Raw genomic sequence first — 17,812 nt, forward strand, 5'->3', positions numbered from 1 at the left:
AGTAATTAGTATTTGTAGGAAGAAGACTAGCTAGTAAGCATTGTAACAAATTAGTGAAATTACCAAGAGATAAATACCGGAAAAAAACCTATAACATGTAACATACTATGTTTTTTCACGACCTATAGCATATAACATATTCAATTACCAGTTGAGAAATTTTATATACACTCCTATTTATTTATTTTTATACTTTTCTCCCTAAACTTCTACTTTACCACTCTTCAATATATACAATTGTACCTCTCCATATATGTTCTTTTCTGTAACACAATAATTTGCAGAAATCGTTGGAACAATTTTTTTTTTCACCATTCAAAAAACCCTCATGAAGAAAATTAATTTGAGAATGGATTAATGTTTCAATACTGCTTACATCTACAATAACAAAGTCAATAACTTTGCCATGTAATGATATTTTATTTTCCAGCGCCAATTAAAAGAATGAAATGATCTACAATCTATATATATAGCATAGAATTTTATTAGTTTGTGTTGAACATGCAAATAAAGTGCAATGGATTAGACAGAAGACAAAATCCTTGTGAAATTGAGTACATATTCATTAGAGAATAGAAGAAAAGCAAATAGACTGCAATTGTCATTGGATAGCATGGGCATATGATATTGTTTAAAAATTCTCAAATCAAGGTTTGTGCTTTTGTCATTCTTCAACTCATATCTCTCGATTTGGTTTTCTTTTTTAGTTGCTGCAAGGGTAATATAGGGATTCATTTTTTCCAAAAACAAAGATAAATATTTGGATGTGTATTAAGTAGATTGAGGTGTGTATTTAAAACTACTCTTACGGGTTTTGTTCGGTGCACCCTAAAAAAGAAAAGTCTGTTTCCGGCCAGTTCGAATCTGGATCTTGATTTGAGCCATATCTTGAGGTTCATGCTTAATTGACACGCATATATGGTGAAAGCATTCATCTTAGGAAGGTTTTGAGGTTTTGGCTTAGCTAGGTTAATCTTTTGAAGTTTGGCTGTAAGTATTAACACTTTTCAGCTATATTGCCATAATATCACTTACTAGAGCTTACCCATTTGGTGCCAAACCAATTTCGTCACTTGTCCTGAAATTTTTTTTTGACTGGCTGTCCCCAAAATTTTATCTCCCAAAGAGATGGGTGACAAACATCACCTATACTACATCATTGATGAAAACCTAAGTTCGTCGAACTAGATTTATCACCTCATCCCTCATCTTTAGTCACGTATATATTCTACTCCAAATTTTGACTTCATATATGGTGCCAATATATCTTTCATCCACAAAATATCTATTCAGACCTCCCCACTAATTACAAGGACAGGAAGACCCTAGTACACATTCTAATCCTCATTGTCCTTCCCCTGCTAATTCTCATCAGTAGCATCATCTTCATCACTACTGTTGACATTTCTTTGGGCCTTGAGAGTAGAAACCAGCCTTGCAGCAACACAATGCTAAAAAAGTCAACTGGTGTTGGAGCGTAGAGGATGCAAGAAAGAGGAACAAAAGGTGTCCTTTTGAGGATGATTGCAGAATGTATAATTGCTTCTTCAACTCCTTATTCATTTTCTGCGGAGTAAGATAACATGTTTAAAGTAAGAACATTTACAAAGAACATTCTCCAGCATAGCAAGATACCACTCAGTACAGAGACAGACATGTCCATCTATATGCAAGAGACTCTGTCTCGATTGACCTAATATTGATTTCTCCCACATCTCTGCTTCCAGCATTTCACAAAAGAATATGGGCATCAAGTGATAGAAACCGCATTTCTTGTCTATTTAAAAGATGCGTAACACAGGTAGAGACCAAGAAAGAGGCACAAAATATTGTTCTGCAATTGTATCATTTGCCAAATAGTGAACCAACACACGCATACGCCAGTCACCTCACCAATTGAGATACCACATGCAGTGTATTACTAAGACAAAACAAAATAAATGATGTAGCCAAGAACCAAAGTGGAAACATAATAAACATACAAGAGTTGCAAATTCTCAGCAAAACTACTCATATTTTCATCTTAAAGCTAAAGTATCAACTGGTCTCAGACCGACAACAACTTGCTGCATAAATTTACTGTCAACAAATAAAGTAGCGCCTATATCTACTACACTCTGGCAATTGTGAACCGATTCCTTTGAGACAATTCCACAGTTACGTTTATGAACCAAACTAATTAGATGTGGGTTAGAGCAAGTGGTATCAAGGATGAGTATAGAACTATAGATATATAGAAAATGCTTGCATAAACAGGCAAGCTTGCTGTATCCTCACTAAAGCAAAAGTCCCCTGTATGTAGAACAGCCCATATAACAAAGAAATGGGGATCATTATCCAAAGAAAAAAAGATAGGGAAAGGAACACTAGACTGTTCTTTTCTTTCTTTTAAGGAAAGAAAACATGAGTATCATGGAGCAGCTTATTAGGAAGATTTTGAACCACACCTTACTGTTGAGCGGTTCAAAAGCATAATTAGCGAACCAGGACAATGGTTTTCATCTAAGCAGTCACATCAATATGAAAGGCCAGCTTCGTGTTTACAAGCTTAGCTGTAATGAAGGAGCAATAAATTTTACGATGATCAGAAGGACTTCATTAGACCTCTTTAATTTGCAGCAACAAGCACTGACATCAAGAAGCAACCAATTGCCATCACAAGGACAAAAGGGTAGTCTGTTGCAGTCTTCAGGTTCCATGACGGATCTCTTCAAAATTATGAAAAATTATAACTCAAAGGTATCCCGGCCAGCTATGAAGTTAATGAAAATTTATAAGCATTCACCTATTTACCTTAGCATTGCAGAAATTGAAACAGCATAACAGATTCCCTTCGTTTTTACTACATGGTTATCCCTATCTTTCTTGCTTTTTCTCAATAACCAAAAGGCAATTAACAATGGTCCTAGGACTAGGAGATACCTATCACCATACATGGGAGGTACACAATTTTCATATTAAATGGTTTTTTTTTTTTTTTTTATCAATCTAGAATCTTGAATAGCTAGGGATAGCATTAAAAACATTTTATTTTCATAGAAAGAATGGAGTAACGAGCATATGAACAACCCACAGAAACTCAACCGTTCTACCTAAAGCTAGCTGCTCCACAGGCACCTCTGTGCTTAACTAAGACGCTTGAGGGGAGATGGGCATCAGGGCTTAGAAGTTTAGAGCATAAATTAATGCGTTTAATCATCCTATAGAGTTGTTCAACCAGAAATTCAAAACCCAACAAAAACCCATAATGCTATGAACTTAGAACTTACATTGAAAAACTAGAGCGAGGTCCCAATGACACCAAATCTGAGTCATCGTCACAAAGAAGCTGATCGAACACCGTTCCCGACGAAATCGAAATAGTATATGGAATGGCGGCGGCGCGTGGAAAAAACTCCTGCGACGGCAACACTATGAATTTGAGGGCTTCTGTAGATCGGAGCCTACCGGGGTTCCTTAAAAGCTCCGATCATTCTCAACCCGCCTTTCATCAACCCGCCTTTCATCGACCCGCCTTTGATCATTCTCATTCTGTAGATCTCAGCCTTCTGATAACGTCGGTTGTTATCGATGTAGACTCGGAAGGTTTTGCCCCTCTTGGCGAATTCTGCTCGTAACTCCTCATCGCTACTCACACTCACAATCGGAAGAGGCTTGTTCATGATGTAATCCTCTCTGCCAGCTCTGATATTCATCAGCATCAGCTCGTTCCTGACGGATGCGTACTCCTCATCAACCCTAGAATATCTTAGATCTGTGAAATTGAAAGCCTAGTCACTGATTTGGTAGGTTTTAAAGTGCTCAGACAATAAGGAATAGGAAGATTGCAAGATTTTATTAGAGTCTGATTTGGAAGGTTTCCTCAGACAATAAGGAAGGTCTAATCTTCATATAGCCTATATAAAAGAGAGACTCCCTACTCTTTTGACATAATATACCCACAGAAGTCGAACCAAGTTTTTGTTTAAGCATGGCAGCAACCGCAACCTCCAGGGCAAGCCAAACGATACGGGGTGTCAAAAACACCGTAGAGGAGAAGCTCAAGTTTGTGACCTCGGAATCTGAAGGTATAGAGCCGATAATGAGCTTCGACGATATGTGCCTTAAAGAAGAGCTCCTCCGAGGCATCTACAACCATGGCTTTGAGAAGCCCTCAGCTATCCAGCAACGGGCCATCAGACCCATTATTGAGCGCAGGGATGTTATCGCCCAGGCGCAGTCCGGTACCGGAAAGACATCAATGATTGCACTCGCCGCTTGCCAAATCGTTGACACCGCCTCCAGAGAGTATGATATCCTTTTCTACCTAAAGTTTTTTGTTTTAGTTTTATTGGAGTGGTTTACTCTTTTATTTACCTTACTACCTAGGGTTAGGGTTACTGCTAGGGTCTGTTTCTTTGCATGATGATTTGTCGTTTGATCGAATTTTACTTAATTTGATATCTAGGTTTAGGGTTATCGCTAATTAGGGCTTATTTGTCAAGTACGTGCCTAACTATTTACGTTGTATTCTAGGGTTCAGGCATTGATACTTTCTCCAACGAGGGAATTGGCGGCCCAGACAGAGAAAGTGATATTGGCAATTGGAAATTACCTAAATATTCAAGTACATTCATGCATAGGAGGCAAAAGCTTGGGTGAAGATATCAGAAGGCTAGAGAACGGAGTTCATGTGGTGTCTGGAACTCCCGGTAGAGTCTGTGACATGCTCGACAGGAAAACTCTACGTCCTCGACAAATTAAATTATTAATTCTCGATGAATCTGATGAAATGTTGAGCAGAGGCTTCAAGGATCAGATTTACAACGTCTACCGCTATCTTTCGCATGAAGTCCAAGTATGCTTGATTTCTGCCACACTTCCAAATGAAATTCTCGAGATGACTAAACTATTCATGACTGATCCCGTAAGGATCTTGGTCAAGCGTGATGAGCTGACTTTACAGGTACGTATATATAATTTTATAATTATGTTGCTTGATATATATGATGCTGCCTTCAAGTTTGAAATATATGTGAATATTAATTGTGTATTTCTAACTGCAGGGAATCAAGCAATTTTTTGTTTCAGTTGAAAGAGAAGATTGGAAGTTTGATACTCTCTGTGATCTCTATGATACCCTTACGATTACACAAGCTGTTGTTTTCTGCAACACAAAGCGAAAGGTCGATTGGCTCAGCGAAAAGTTGCGGAGCAATAACTTCACTGTGTCTTCAATGCATGGAGACATGCCTCAGAAAGAGAGAGATGCTATAATGAAAGACTTTAAGAACAGTGAATCACGAATCCTCATCACAACAGATGTTTGGGCTCGAGGCATCGATGTTCAACACGTTTCGTTGGTTATCAACTATGATCTTCCAAACAATCGAGAGCTGTACATTCATAGAATTGGTCGTTCGGGTCGTTTTGGACGCAAAGGTGTGGCAATCAACTTTGTCAAGAACGATGATATCAGGATTTTAAGAGACATTGAACAGTACTACAGTACCCAGATTGATGAGATGCCCATGAATGTGGCTGATTTAATATGAGCTAGAGGTTGCAATCAGTACATTAAAGTCTGTTTATTTTGACTGATATCTTGACGACGTCCTTATTGTGTGCAACTCTTTTTTTCTTTTCTTTTTTTGAGTAAAACTATTTAGGAATTTTCATTGATATAAAAAGAGGTCAGAATGACCATTACATATTCTTCCGCTACCATCTACACAACTTCTTGTCTATGTGGTGAAACACCACGGTAATACATAGGACGTGTCTTGCTCACTTATTTAAAGTAAGCTTATTCAACTATGAACCAATGCTACATAATTCGGTTCGGGGGCGAATCTGTAGTTCTGTTGAAATCGCAGGGGAATCTTGTTAACCAATACGCAATTTACAAAAGCAAACAAAAACTAAAATTTCAAGCAAAATAGATAACAGAAGATTCGAGGAGGCACCACACAAGAGGCCACAAGTCTCTCGTGGTTGTTCCATGGCGGCCGCAGCTCGGGCTTTCACTCTCTCTCGCCTCACCGACCTGTCACTCAAGCCCCGCCTCCGCCTCCCGTTTCCCGCCACCACCTCCTCGCCCGCCCATTACTCCCCTCATTCCGCGCCCAACGGCGTCGTTTGGCCTGCTCGGCTTCCACAATCCGATGCCTCATCTCCGGCGTCGACGGCGGCGGCGGCGTGTCCGACGAGTTCGTCTCGACGCGGAAGTCCGGCTTCGACCGCGGATTCTCCTTTATCGCCAATATGCTGAAGCGGATTGAGCCGCTTGACAGCTCCGTCATCTCCAAAGGCGTTTCGGATTCCGCTAAGGACTCGATGAAGCAGACCATCTCTACTATGCTGGGATTGCTGCCGTCCGATCAGTTCTCCGTCACCGTTAGGGTTTGCAGAGCTCCCCTTGATCGCCTCCTCGCCTCTTCCATAATCACCGGGTAAATTTACATTTGAATCCGTTTCTGAATTTTCGAGATTTTTAGAGTTCGAAATTGTATTGAATTGAAATGGTTCGGGTAAATTTACATTTGAATCCGTTTCCGAATTTTCGAGATTTTTAGAGTTTGAAATTGTATTGAATTGAAGTGGTTTGGATTATGGATCAGGTATACACTGTGGAACGCGGAGTATCGGGATATCGTTGATGAGGAATTTTGACATTTCTACAGAGAATTCTGTGGCTTTGGATGGGTCGAAGATCGATGGGAGTTCGGAGACGGGGGGATAGTGAGGAAAGGGATAGCGAGAATGGATTTGGGGCGAGTAATCAATACCTGGGCTCAACAAGTCCTCAAGTTTTCGGGGATTTGTCTCCGGAGGCTTTGAATTACATCCAGAGGTTGCAATCAGAGTTAACTAATGTTAAGGAGGTGAGCCTTTTCTCTCAAACCTTCATACTTGTTTGATTTCAAGTTTGGACGACTTGTTTGTTAGCTGTCTCTAGTTAGAGTGCATGATCAAAGTTTGTGTTTCCTTGTTTTGTGAGATTTCAAGTTTTAGCTTTTTCAGCCTTTTCATCTTCTTTTGTGGGTTCAAGTTTGGATGACATTGTTGGTTAGAATTTAGAAAGCATGATCAAAGCTTCTTTTTGGCTATCTTTTGTGAGCTTCCAAAGTTTTAGTTTTTTTCTTTGTAATGCACTTCTTTTTGTCCCTCGTATATGAAATGCACGTCGTTGAAGCTTTTGATTAGGGGCCATTAATTCCACCCGTTGATTTGCGCCCAGATTTCTCCCAGAATTTGAGGAAGATTTAGTTAAAGCGAATATAGAGAATGTTCTAGATTCTGATGGCGAACTTTGTGATACTATAGGAACTTCACGAGATTACCTAGCGAAGGTTCTTTTCTGGTAAGGACTTTACCATTGTTCTTCTTCCCTTTAGAAAAGGGGATTGAAATCTACACTCCTATTTTACAATTCATCCTCTTTGAGTTGAAAAAACTAATGAAAGAAGGCTTTTAGAGTAGGGGGTAATGTATTTTAAAATGGGGAAGTGTTGATTTCACTCCCGTTTCTAAATTGGTTTCTGGAATTGTGCATGTGGACATAAGCAGAGGCACATGCTCCACATTGTCACCATGTGCATTTTGTTCATTCCTACTATTTGATCTAATTTCCTTCAGGCTCTAAGGTTGACTAATTTTTCCTCTTACTATTGGCAGGTGTATGTTATTAGGTCATCATTTGAGAGGCTTGGAGAACAGATTACATTTGAGTTGTGTTGTTGGATTGTTGTAAAGAGAGGAAAGATAGAACGGGTGTATATTCTTCATGTTCATCTATCTGAACCTTTTTGGTTTTCATGCTCATCTGTATTACTATTCTTTTCTATCAAATGAAAAGCTTCTTAGGAGTACCACCTTAATAATCGATTCATGTTATAGTCTGGACTGTCAATTGAAATTTTGCAGACCTCTTTCAAGTTTCAACAGTTCACCCAGATTTTTGAATTTGCAGCTCTGCTGTTACGATTTACGAAAGGATGCTTAACAAGTTAACAGGAGATCCACACTCCCTGTTAAAGTGTGGTTAACGGTGGTCTATTGAAAGTAGGGGTAATGGTGTCCATGTCTAGGGAGACTAACGGTACTAATGTCTGTCATGCGAACAATGCTAACAGTGTCTATTCAAGTGAGGTTAAGCACACTAAAAAAATGTCGTATGCTTGTCCAACCCTGTGGAAACGATATGGGAACTTTGAACTATGAAAAAATAAAATTAAAAATTTAAAAAAAGTTTGAAACCATTAAACAAAGCACACCGAACATGTCATATGCTTGTCCATTCCTGTGGAAATCAACACCGGAACTTTTGCTCAGAAAACGACCAAGGTTTTACTCAAAACTATGAATTATATCACACAATTATTTGGTCAAAATCGTGTGTTAAATCATGATTTGTAAAAAAGTTTAGAATGCCAGTCAAAAATCGAAAAAAAACAAAAAAAATTCAAAGTAAAAAGTCGGGTCGAGATTTTTGAGGTCTGTCAAATGAAACACAATTTAAAAATCATGCTTCATCAAGGGTGAGATTATGCATGCTTGAGCTTAATCAATACTTGATTATCTACTCTACGGCTCTCGTCCTGCTCTCGATCGATTAGTGGAAAAAGTCCCTCAACATAAACCCCAACACCATTACCTCCTAAGGTGGTATCACGAATTGGAAGGTTCCTAAAACTTTCTTCTTTGAAGTCGTACATAACAAATGAACTTCCACACACCATCAAATCATGAGATTTTGTAGAGAAACCAAAATGTGACAATTGGTGATATGGCATGGAGACCCTCATTCTAGTCCAAGACTCGCTCACCCCATATTCTTTCATGACCCAAAACTCATTGAATGTTTGATCAATACCAGCGAGCGTTATACATAGGCAATCTCTAAACACTCCCAGGTTTGCTAAACAAGTATCACCGATGGGTGGGAGTCGAATTTCGCGAACCTCCTCCTCTGCTAATAGATAAGATACAATCACCGAAGAGGATCGATCTCCAACTGTCGTTGCCGACCAATGAATAGCTCCATTCAGAAAAATCCCCTGAAACCAATAAGCATGGTAGGGAGAGAAGCACTCGATCTTTCGCCAAGAATCAGTTTTCAGTGTATAGACACTAAATACGATTACATTGATATCAGAATAGACCTGCCCGTTAACCACCTTGTACTCATTGGTGGAGGAATCAAATCCAAATCCACATAAGCTCAAGCAAAAGGGCCTCACAGGTCTCCATGATGGTGTCTTTGGTACTTTCTTCATCTCCCTGGTTGCAGGGTTAACCAAATAAAACCCACGCCTCATATCGCACAACAAGAAGTTATTGCAGGAGTAGATGAAGTATATGGGTCTACGTCCTTCTACAGAAACAAAATCGAGCTCGGTGGCTGGTATCAAACCATCATGATTATTATCTGCATGAACATGACGATTCTTAAGAACCAGTGCATTGTCATTATCCTCTCGTTATAGTTATGGTTGAGGAACTGGTCTAGGTCCAAAGAGTAAAGGTAATGTAGTGCCACGTTAAATATGACTCTTCGTCTCCGAAAGAATACCTCTTTATCCTCGAGGGCTTTCTTGGCGTGCAGTGCAATGAACTTGGTGTTGGAGATTAGAGAACGCCAAGGCTTTGATACGCACCTGAAGCGGCATAAGGACTTCACTGATAGCCTTGAAAGAATCTCAACTATGATCTCGGCTGGAAGGGGGAATTGGTGCCCCGTCAGCTCGCCATTGTGTTCCATCTATTGTGTTCTTTAATCTTTGCGCTACAGAACCTTAAGAGAGATTTGTAACGCTTTAGAAAGCGGATGGTTGTTTTTATAGTTGAAGTCCTAATTATATGCGAAACTGGATATCCAAGTCAGAAAGGGATATGATTGTGTTTCTCTATCCTTATCAATTTATATTAGAAATTCATCATTCACACATCATCCACTTAATTAGAGTAGGGGGATATATGATGGTTTGGTTTCCATTCAATACAAATTAGTGGCATCCAAATAGCTAGTTAGGACCTATAAATACTGGTATCATTTGCAGGCTTAGCAAAATCATAGTAGTATAATCAACTTGACAATAAAAAATGCACACAAGGTTGTCAAAAACAAATGGGTTTGACGTACGTGTCATGTCAACATAAAAGATAAATATAATAAAATTTCACTATTATCTGCTACTGGCCTACTGCTAGCGACCTCTAGCTCATGGTAAATCAGCCACATTCATGGGCATCTCGTCAATCTGGGTACTGTAGTACTGTTCAATGTCTCTTAGGATCCTGATATCATCTTTCTTGACAAAGTTTATTGCCACACCTTTTCATCTAAATCGACCCGAACGACCAATCCTGTGTATGTATAGCTCTCGATTATTTGGAAGATCGTAGTTGATAACCAGCGAAACCTGCTGAACATCGATGCCCCGAGCCCAAACATCAGTTGTGATGAGGACTCGTGAAAGACCTTTCTGAAACTCTTTCATAATAGCATCTCTCTACTTCTGAGGCATGTCTCCATGCATTGCAGACACAGAAAAGTTACTAGTCCGCATCTTTTCAGTAAGCCAGTCCACTTTTCGCCTTGTGTTGCAGAAAATAACAGCTTGTGTGATCGTAAGGGTATCATAGAGATCGCACAGAGTATCAAACTTCTAATCTTCTTTTTCAACTGCAACGAAAAATTGCTTGATTCCCTGCGCCATGACCACACACATTTAGTACACAATATTGCATTCGAATAGCTAATGCATCATCATCAAAAATTTGAAACAACATTATTCCTCGTGTATATTAACTTACCTCCAAAGTCAGCTCGTCACGTTTAACCAGGATCCTTATAGGATTGGTCATGAACTTGTTGGTCATCTCCAAAATTTCATTAGAGAGCGTCGTGGAGATCCAGCAAACTTGTAGGGTATCTTGTAGATGTCTGTAGGTCTCCATGATGGTGTCTTTGGTACTTTCTTCATCTCCCTGGTTGCAGGGTTAACCAAATAAAACCCACACCTCATATAGCACAACAACAAGTTATTCCAGGAGTAGATGAAGTATATGGGTCTACGTCCTTCTGCAGAAACAAAATCGAGCTCGGTGGCTGGTATCAAACCATCATGATTATTATCTGCATGAACATGGCGATTCTTAAGAACCAGTGCATTGTCATCATCATCGTTATTGTTATGGTTGAGAAACTGGTCTAGGTCCAAAGAGTAAAGGTAATGTAGTGCCACGTTAAATATGACTCTTCGTCTCCGAAAGAATACCTCTTTATCCTCGAGGGCTTTCTTGGCGTGCAGTGCAATGAACTTGGTGTTGGAGATTAGAGAACGCCAAGGCTTTGATACGCACCTGAAGCGGCATAAAGACTTCACTGATCGCCTTGGAAGAATCTCAACTATGATCTAGGCTGGAAGGGGGAATTGGTGCCCTGTCAGCTCGCCATTGTGTTCCATTTATTTTGTTCTTTAATCTTTGCGCTACAGGTGATTTTCACTGGCCGGGTTCAAAGCCAAGACAGTGAGATAGCCAAGGATGGGGTTATTGTTTCCATAATTCCATTGTGGCATTGGATATGGTTGATGAGTCGTTTCGCAATGTGGAGGTCCACCAAGCTAGGAGAGAACCTCCATATGTGCTATCGAGATATTATGGGGGTAAGGATCAGTGCTCGCTTGCATTGTTTGAGATTCTCCGACCGTCTTGTTTCGACATTTTGGTCATGAAAAAGTATGGTGTGGCGGAATCATGGACTAGTTGTTCAATGTGTCTGCTAGGATTCCCGGAGGAAGGACCTTATTTTCCACTCATTTGGTTTTACAAAGAGTGGTCTAGTAGTCAGAATGGGTGATGGAACGCTCAAGTGCTAAGACCCTAAGGACAAACGTGGCTTATGTTTCAAAAGATTGGTTAATTGTTTGAATGAAAGCAGTTATTTGATACCAACGCTTGGTGGTTCAAATGATAAGGAGTTTGTTCCCCTTAAGTAAGGTCTCGAGTTCGAGCCTTGTGAATGGAGCAGCCAGCGTTGGGAGAGCTTCCCCCCTAAATGGGGTCTAAACCGGCTCGAGAGATTAGTCCTTGCCTACGGGTGGGGGATATCCTGGTTTAACTGAAAAGGCAGTTATTTGATAGGATTTGTGGTCTGTTGTATTGTTTCATAGTTTTGCATTAGTGATTCAACTTTGGCCTTTTTTGATATTTGCATTCTGTTTCATCTTTCATTTGTCCCTAGCTTTATTTCCTCTTACTTACTCTATGTTTGGTACTTTGGTTTTAAGAGTTACTTGCTCCTACTAGAGTAACACATTTGTGAAGGATGATTGTACTAGATGCATGTTTACTTCAAATTTCACCGATATGAGGTTTGATGTGTTCGCTAAACAACATAGGTACTCTTTTTATCCTTTTTTTTTTATTAATCCAAAAGATCAAACAACAGGGATGACATCGTAAACTTTCAACTACTCATAGAATTTGAAGTTACAGATGCCATGAGCCGATAGGGCCTAATTTTTTCTAAGACAGAGATCCTTAGAAAAAAATTACAATCCTCTGCAACTAACTTCCCACTATGTGGTCGGTGAGCCGTAGCTTGCAGTGGCGGAACCACTGTTCAGTCTGCAGGGGTTCGGACCCCCCCTCCTCTCCAGCGTTCTTATGTAGTCATAATTATATATTAAATACATAAAACTAAAACGTATGATGAAGAAGAAACTCAAAAGTAAATTGTAATACAAGAGATAGAAATGTTAATTAAAACTCATAATTATGTACTTACCAAAAAATACTTTTCATTAAGTATTTACTAAAGTTTAAAAGAATTCAATTAGTGAGATTAAATCTATATAGGAAACAAATAAAAATTGTATAAAGAATGGACGTCGCATGAACCTTAAGAGGACATTAATTTTTTGTATATATCTACATTATGTATATATATGGTTTATTTTCTTAACGAGATTAGGCAATATACATCGAGTGCTTAACTTTGTTTAGTGTCGGTTTTTTTTTTCCTTCTTATTCTGGACCCCCCCCCCCCCCCCCCCCCCCCCCCCCCCCAAGTTACAAATCCTGGTTCTGCCCCTGGTAGCCTGTTAGTTAGTTAGCTTAACTAATTAGTTAGTTAGCTTAACTAACACTGTGGAGATCATGGATTCAAATCTCACTGACATCAGGGGGTGGGGTGGGGAGTGTTCAAAAAATAATATATATATATATATAAATAAAAATAAAAGTTCCCACTGTGCATTTTACCCATGAAAAAACTTCGCCCACTATTGTTTAAAAAAAAAAAACAAAAAACAAAACAAAACGACTCCCCCCACTCTATCTGTAGTAATTCCCCGCTTTATTTGATAAATTTTCTCACATCCATTTAATTAATTATTCAAAACCATCAGGTGTGTATTTTTCCATTGTATATTAAGATAATTTGCAATATTTAAATGGATGCAAAACAGCCTATTGTACACATTGTTAAATAGTAGCAATTCACATTGTTAAATAGTAGCAATTAACTTAGTTTGTTAAGAAAGAAATTGTACGTAGCTACTAACTTTTACGTGGATACTTTTTTTGTCTGGTGAGTGAGTAATAGTTGATTTTCTTTACATTTCGATAGAGCAAATTCTGGTGGGAAACTCGTTCAAAGGCACGCGAGAAGCGGCAAACATGCAATGCTTTGATTCACAGATCGAGAAGCAATGCAAGGCCTCTCGAATTTTCTGCAACAGAACCACTCAACCAGTGAGCTATAAATACATATATAGACCTGGTGAACTGAGCATATCAACTCAAAGCAAGCATTCAAAAGAGAAAGATGGCCAATCTTTCAACTCTAACTGGGATGTTTCTGGTGCTAGAGCTGGCAATGTCGGTCAGCGCGCGCACTTGGGCTGCCAAGTATGCGAGTAGATCCATATTTTCATTTTAGTATATGTTTCGACTTTTTTGTTCTTATATTCATTGACGCGTACGTCTGTGTTGTTGAGTTGATGAATATGTTTATGAATTGATTTAGGGACGAGAATTCCGGTGGTGGCAGGCCACTAACTGAGGAGGAGATAGGGGCATGGATAAATGTTCTGAGGGGAGCCGAGATTGCTCTTTGTTAATGTCTAAAAGTCTAGCGGTAGCTGGACCTTAGTTTAACGCTGATCCGATGGGCGGATCGATACTTGTATTTGTTAATGTAGCTTCCGTTACCTGTCAAACGAAATACAACGGGCGGGCGTCAGAGGGAGACCGCGCTGGGCGGTCTTCAACTCTCCGATGCCTAAGTTAGTCAATGTATTTATGTTGACAGAGTCACCGCAAGTAAATATTGAATGCGTAATAAATGAGGAGAGAGGAGAGAACCTTTTATAGGTGAGTAAGAGGATGATCTTCTCCTTGTTTTCGATGTGGGACTGATGTGCTTCAGTTCCCAGTTTCAGTAGCTTCTGATGCTATCTTGACACGGCGCGTGGCGGTGCGTCGGCGGTGCTTTGGGGTTGATCCGGGGCTCAGGCGGTAACCTGGCTAGCTGTCTTTACGCCAGTCACTCATATGGCGGGCGTTGGTACCCCTGGTGGTACCATGAGCGTGGCTCATTATAGCTAATTATGCTTGCAAATGCACATGTATGTACAAGTCCCCCAAATCCCCAGTCAAGGAGGGCAATCTTAGTTGGGGAGTTGATCGGCGGTTTGAAGCGTTTCTCCCGCTAGACTTTGCAGAAGCATAATTAGCGTCAGTGCGTTGTCAACCATGGATTTACTGAGCAAACGCTTTGTGCCCTTTCGGGTGGGCCCCTGCTAGGCCCCCCAGGGAGTCCCCCACTCCCCGGCTAAGATGGACCTCCGGATGGTCGCTGTTATTGTTTGTTGAGGGGGAACTGCACGGAGCAGCGCTGCACGGAGCAGAGGGTGTTGGGTTGCGAGCCCAATCTTAGCACCCAAGTGACGGGGGTCAACGTACCTGATCAGGGCTGTCGTAGACTGTTGACTAGTCCCCGTGTCCCGTAGGGACATTCTGACCGTAACTCCGCGTGGCGGCGTTGTCAGAGAGGCGTGGCCTCGGGATCCGCCGCTGGCGGAAGTCCCCCCGCTAGATGTAGCAGGAAGCAGCGTCAGGTAGACGCGTTTGGTGGTATTTTATTGAGCGGTATTGCGCTGAATAAAGTACGCAGCTTGTCAGATGAGAAAGGGGGTCCGCTAGCGGTGTGCTGTGTAGCGGAGGACGCCCCGTTTACCGAATGACGAGGGACGTTCCGGTGGAGACTTCGATGGTGACAAGAAAAGTTCCGCTGGCGGGGTTTCGCTCAGCGGAGACTCCGTCACATGGAGAATGGCAAGTGAAGGTCCGCTGGCGGGGTTTCGCTCAGCGGAGACTCCGTCACTTGGAGAATGGCAAGTGAAGGTCCGCTGGCGGGGTTTCGCTCAGCGGAGACTCCGTCACTTGGAGAATGGCAAGTGAAGGTCCGCTGGCGGGGTTTCGCTCAGCGGAGACTCCGTCACTTGAATGACAAGTGAAGATCCGCTGGCGGGGTTTCGCTCAGCGGAGAATCCGTCACTTGGATGACAAGTGAAGATCCGCTGGCGGGGTTTCGCTCAGCGGAGAATCCGTCACTTGGAGAATGGCAAGTGAAGGTCCGCTGGCGGGGTTTCGCTCAGCGGAGACTCCTTCACTTGGAGAATGGCAAGTGAAGGTCCGCTGGCGGGGTTCCGCTCAGCGGAGACTCCGTCACTTGAATGACAAGTGAAGATCCGCTGGCGGGGTTTCGCTCAGCGGAGAATCCGTCACTTGGATGACAAGTGAAGATCCGCTGGCGGGGTTTCGCTCAGCGGAGAATCCGTCACTTGGAGAATGGCAAGTGAAGGTCCGCTGGCGGGGTTCCGCTCAGCAGAGACTCCGTCACTTGAATGACAAGTGAAGATCCGCTGGCGGGGTTTCGCTCAGCGGAGAATCCGTCACTTGGATGACAAGTGAAGATCCGCTGGCGGGGTTTCGCTCAGCGGAGAATCCGTCACTTGGAGAATGGCAAGTGAAGGTCCGCTGGCGGGGTTTCGCTCAGCGGAGACTCCGTCACTTGGGGTTTCTTCTCAAGTGGTGGCTTCCCTTGGAAGCTAAAGAAGACGACGGTTGACACGTGGCCAACTCCTAGAGGGTTAGCGTGTGGAGGTTTGTCTGCTAAGCCTAGCCGTCTTCTCGTCATTAATGCGAGTAATGATGGATTTCGTAACCGAGGCGACGCCTCGGCTAATCCAGGGAGTTAGTGAAGACGTGGGACACGTGTACGGTTGCTACGTGATGTCGTTTTGTAGCGGACGGCTCAGGATTGCTTGATGTTGACATAAAAAAGGGGGGAACTGAGCGAGTTTCGACACTTCTGGAAAATCTTCAAATCTGAGTTGCCTCCTTCGAGCCTTGTTCGTCTGCGAATTGCGAAGGAGATCCCCGGGTTTGCGTGGAGTTGTCGGACTGGAGAGGACGAAATCTGTCAGTGAAGACGAGTTGCACTCCAAAGTCTTCGACGTGAGGTTGGTATTTCGGATCCTTTTCCTGTTTCATTGAATCTGCAATGGTGGTTTCTGGGTTTTGGTATTTCTGTTAATGGTGTGATATTGCTTGTGTGTTATTCTCGGAGGGTGTAGAGAGAGATTTGAGGGAGGTTATGGTGTTTGACAGAAAGTTGGGGTTTTGGGTTTTGCTAGACGGTCCAATCTGGGTTGAGTGTGCGGTTGTTTTTGTTTTGGTATTTTTGTGGGTAATTGTTCTTGATATCTTTGGCTATATCTGATGTGAGAGTAGGTTAGATCTGTATTTGTGCTAACTGATGTGGGTTTTAGGGTTTGGGATGGCCAACGTCATAGAGATTTCGAGCAGTGAGGATTCCGGGTCTGACGTGTCGTTCAGCGTGGCGGATATGACTTTTATTGACTCGTTGCGTCCGTCTGCCCCTGCAGGAACCTCACTGCCAGAACCGCTTGAAGTTGAGCCACTTCAGACCATCCCCTGGGAAGTAGCTATGGGTCGTGGTTCGCGTCCAGAGAGCTCTAGGGCGGGTGAGGTCGCTGCTGCCCAAGTTAGGCGCGACGAGCGCCTGGCGAGCAATAGTGCTGCTAGCGGCTCCGCTGGCGAAGGGGAAGTACCGGGCCACAATGCCGAATCAGCGTGGTATCTCTCAGACGGCACCGCCGTCGACGAGGCGGGTGGGCGGATGGACATCGCCGCTGTTAACCGGATGAAGCAGACGTTCCGGTTGCCGGGCTCGGTGAAGCTGCGCCCGCCGACAGTGGATGAGCAGGTCTCGATGCTCCCAGCGGGCTTTGCTGCCGTTCACGAGGCGATATTCCGCCAAGGAGTAACATTGCCGCTGGTGCCGAATCTGCAAATCTTGGTGTGCGAATTTGGCCTTGCCTTCGGTCAGATTTGCCCCAATATGTGGCGGTTGATGTTGGCCATGAACTCCCTTTGGCGGTTATCCGGGTGCGAGGGTCCTACCGTGGCGGAAGTGCTGTACTTCTATGAGTTGGTGTACGTGAAGCGCCGAGGCTGCAAAGGGCAAGTGAACTTGAGCCGCCGGCAGGGAGCGCCCAAGCTGATCGAGAATCTAAGGGACTCAATGTCCTACTGGCGGGGACCTTCTGCGTTGCCACCGACGGTTGGGAGTACCACGCCAGATCGAATGAGGAAGGGCCGTCCTTTAGGATTAAGTCTGAGTTCCAACCTATTCGAGGTTGGTGTCCGGTTTCCGCTGAAGGTACATGGCGTGCCCACGTGCTTGCACTTGTATTCCTACTAACGACGTGTTTTTTTTTGTGCAGCGGGACTT

At 42.5% G+C, this 17,812-nt stretch overlaps 2 protein-coding genes and 2 pseudogenes across 2 annotated transcripts; 2 read left to right on the forward strand and 2 right to left on the reverse strand.

Annotated features, from left to right (window-relative positions):
• Positions 1-3,951: 3,951 nt before the first annotated feature.
• LOC112196719 (eukaryotic initiation factor 4A-3) lies at positions 3,952-5,582 on the forward strand. Its single transcript, XM_024337128.2, has 3 exons — positions 3,952-4,287; positions 4,516-4,945; positions 5,046-5,582. The coding sequence occupies exons 1-3, from the start codon at positions 3,971-3,973 to the stop codon at positions 5,532-5,534; spliced, it is 1,236 nt and encodes a 411-aa protein (XP_024192896.1). The 5' UTR covers positions 3,952-3,970; the 3' UTR covers positions 5,535-5,582.
• Positions 5,583-5,836: 254 nt separating this feature from the next.
• LOC112196715 lies at positions 5,837-7,801 on the forward strand (annotated as a pseudogene).
• A 724-nt stretch (positions 7,802-8,525) lies between these two features.
• Positions 8,526-9,299, reverse strand: LOC112197215 (F-box/kelch-repeat protein At3g06240). The gene has a single exon (XM_024337818.1). It carries the CDS (start codon positions 9,297-9,299, stop codon positions 8,526-8,528), a length of 774 nt encoding a protein of 257 aa, XP_024193586.1.
• An 858-nt stretch (positions 9,300-10,157) lies between these two features.
• On the reverse strand, positions 10,158-11,098 carry LOC112197216 (annotated as a pseudogene).
• Between the last annotated feature and the right edge of the window lie 6,714 nt (positions 11,099-17,812).

Source organism: Rosa chinensis, chromosome 4, assembly GCF_002994745.2.
Source record: "Rosa chinensis cultivar Old Blush chromosome 4, RchiOBHm-V2, whole genome shotgun sequence".
NCBI classification, from domain to species: domain Eukaryota; kingdom Viridiplantae; phylum Streptophyta; class Magnoliopsida; order Rosales; family Rosaceae; genus Rosa; species Rosa chinensis.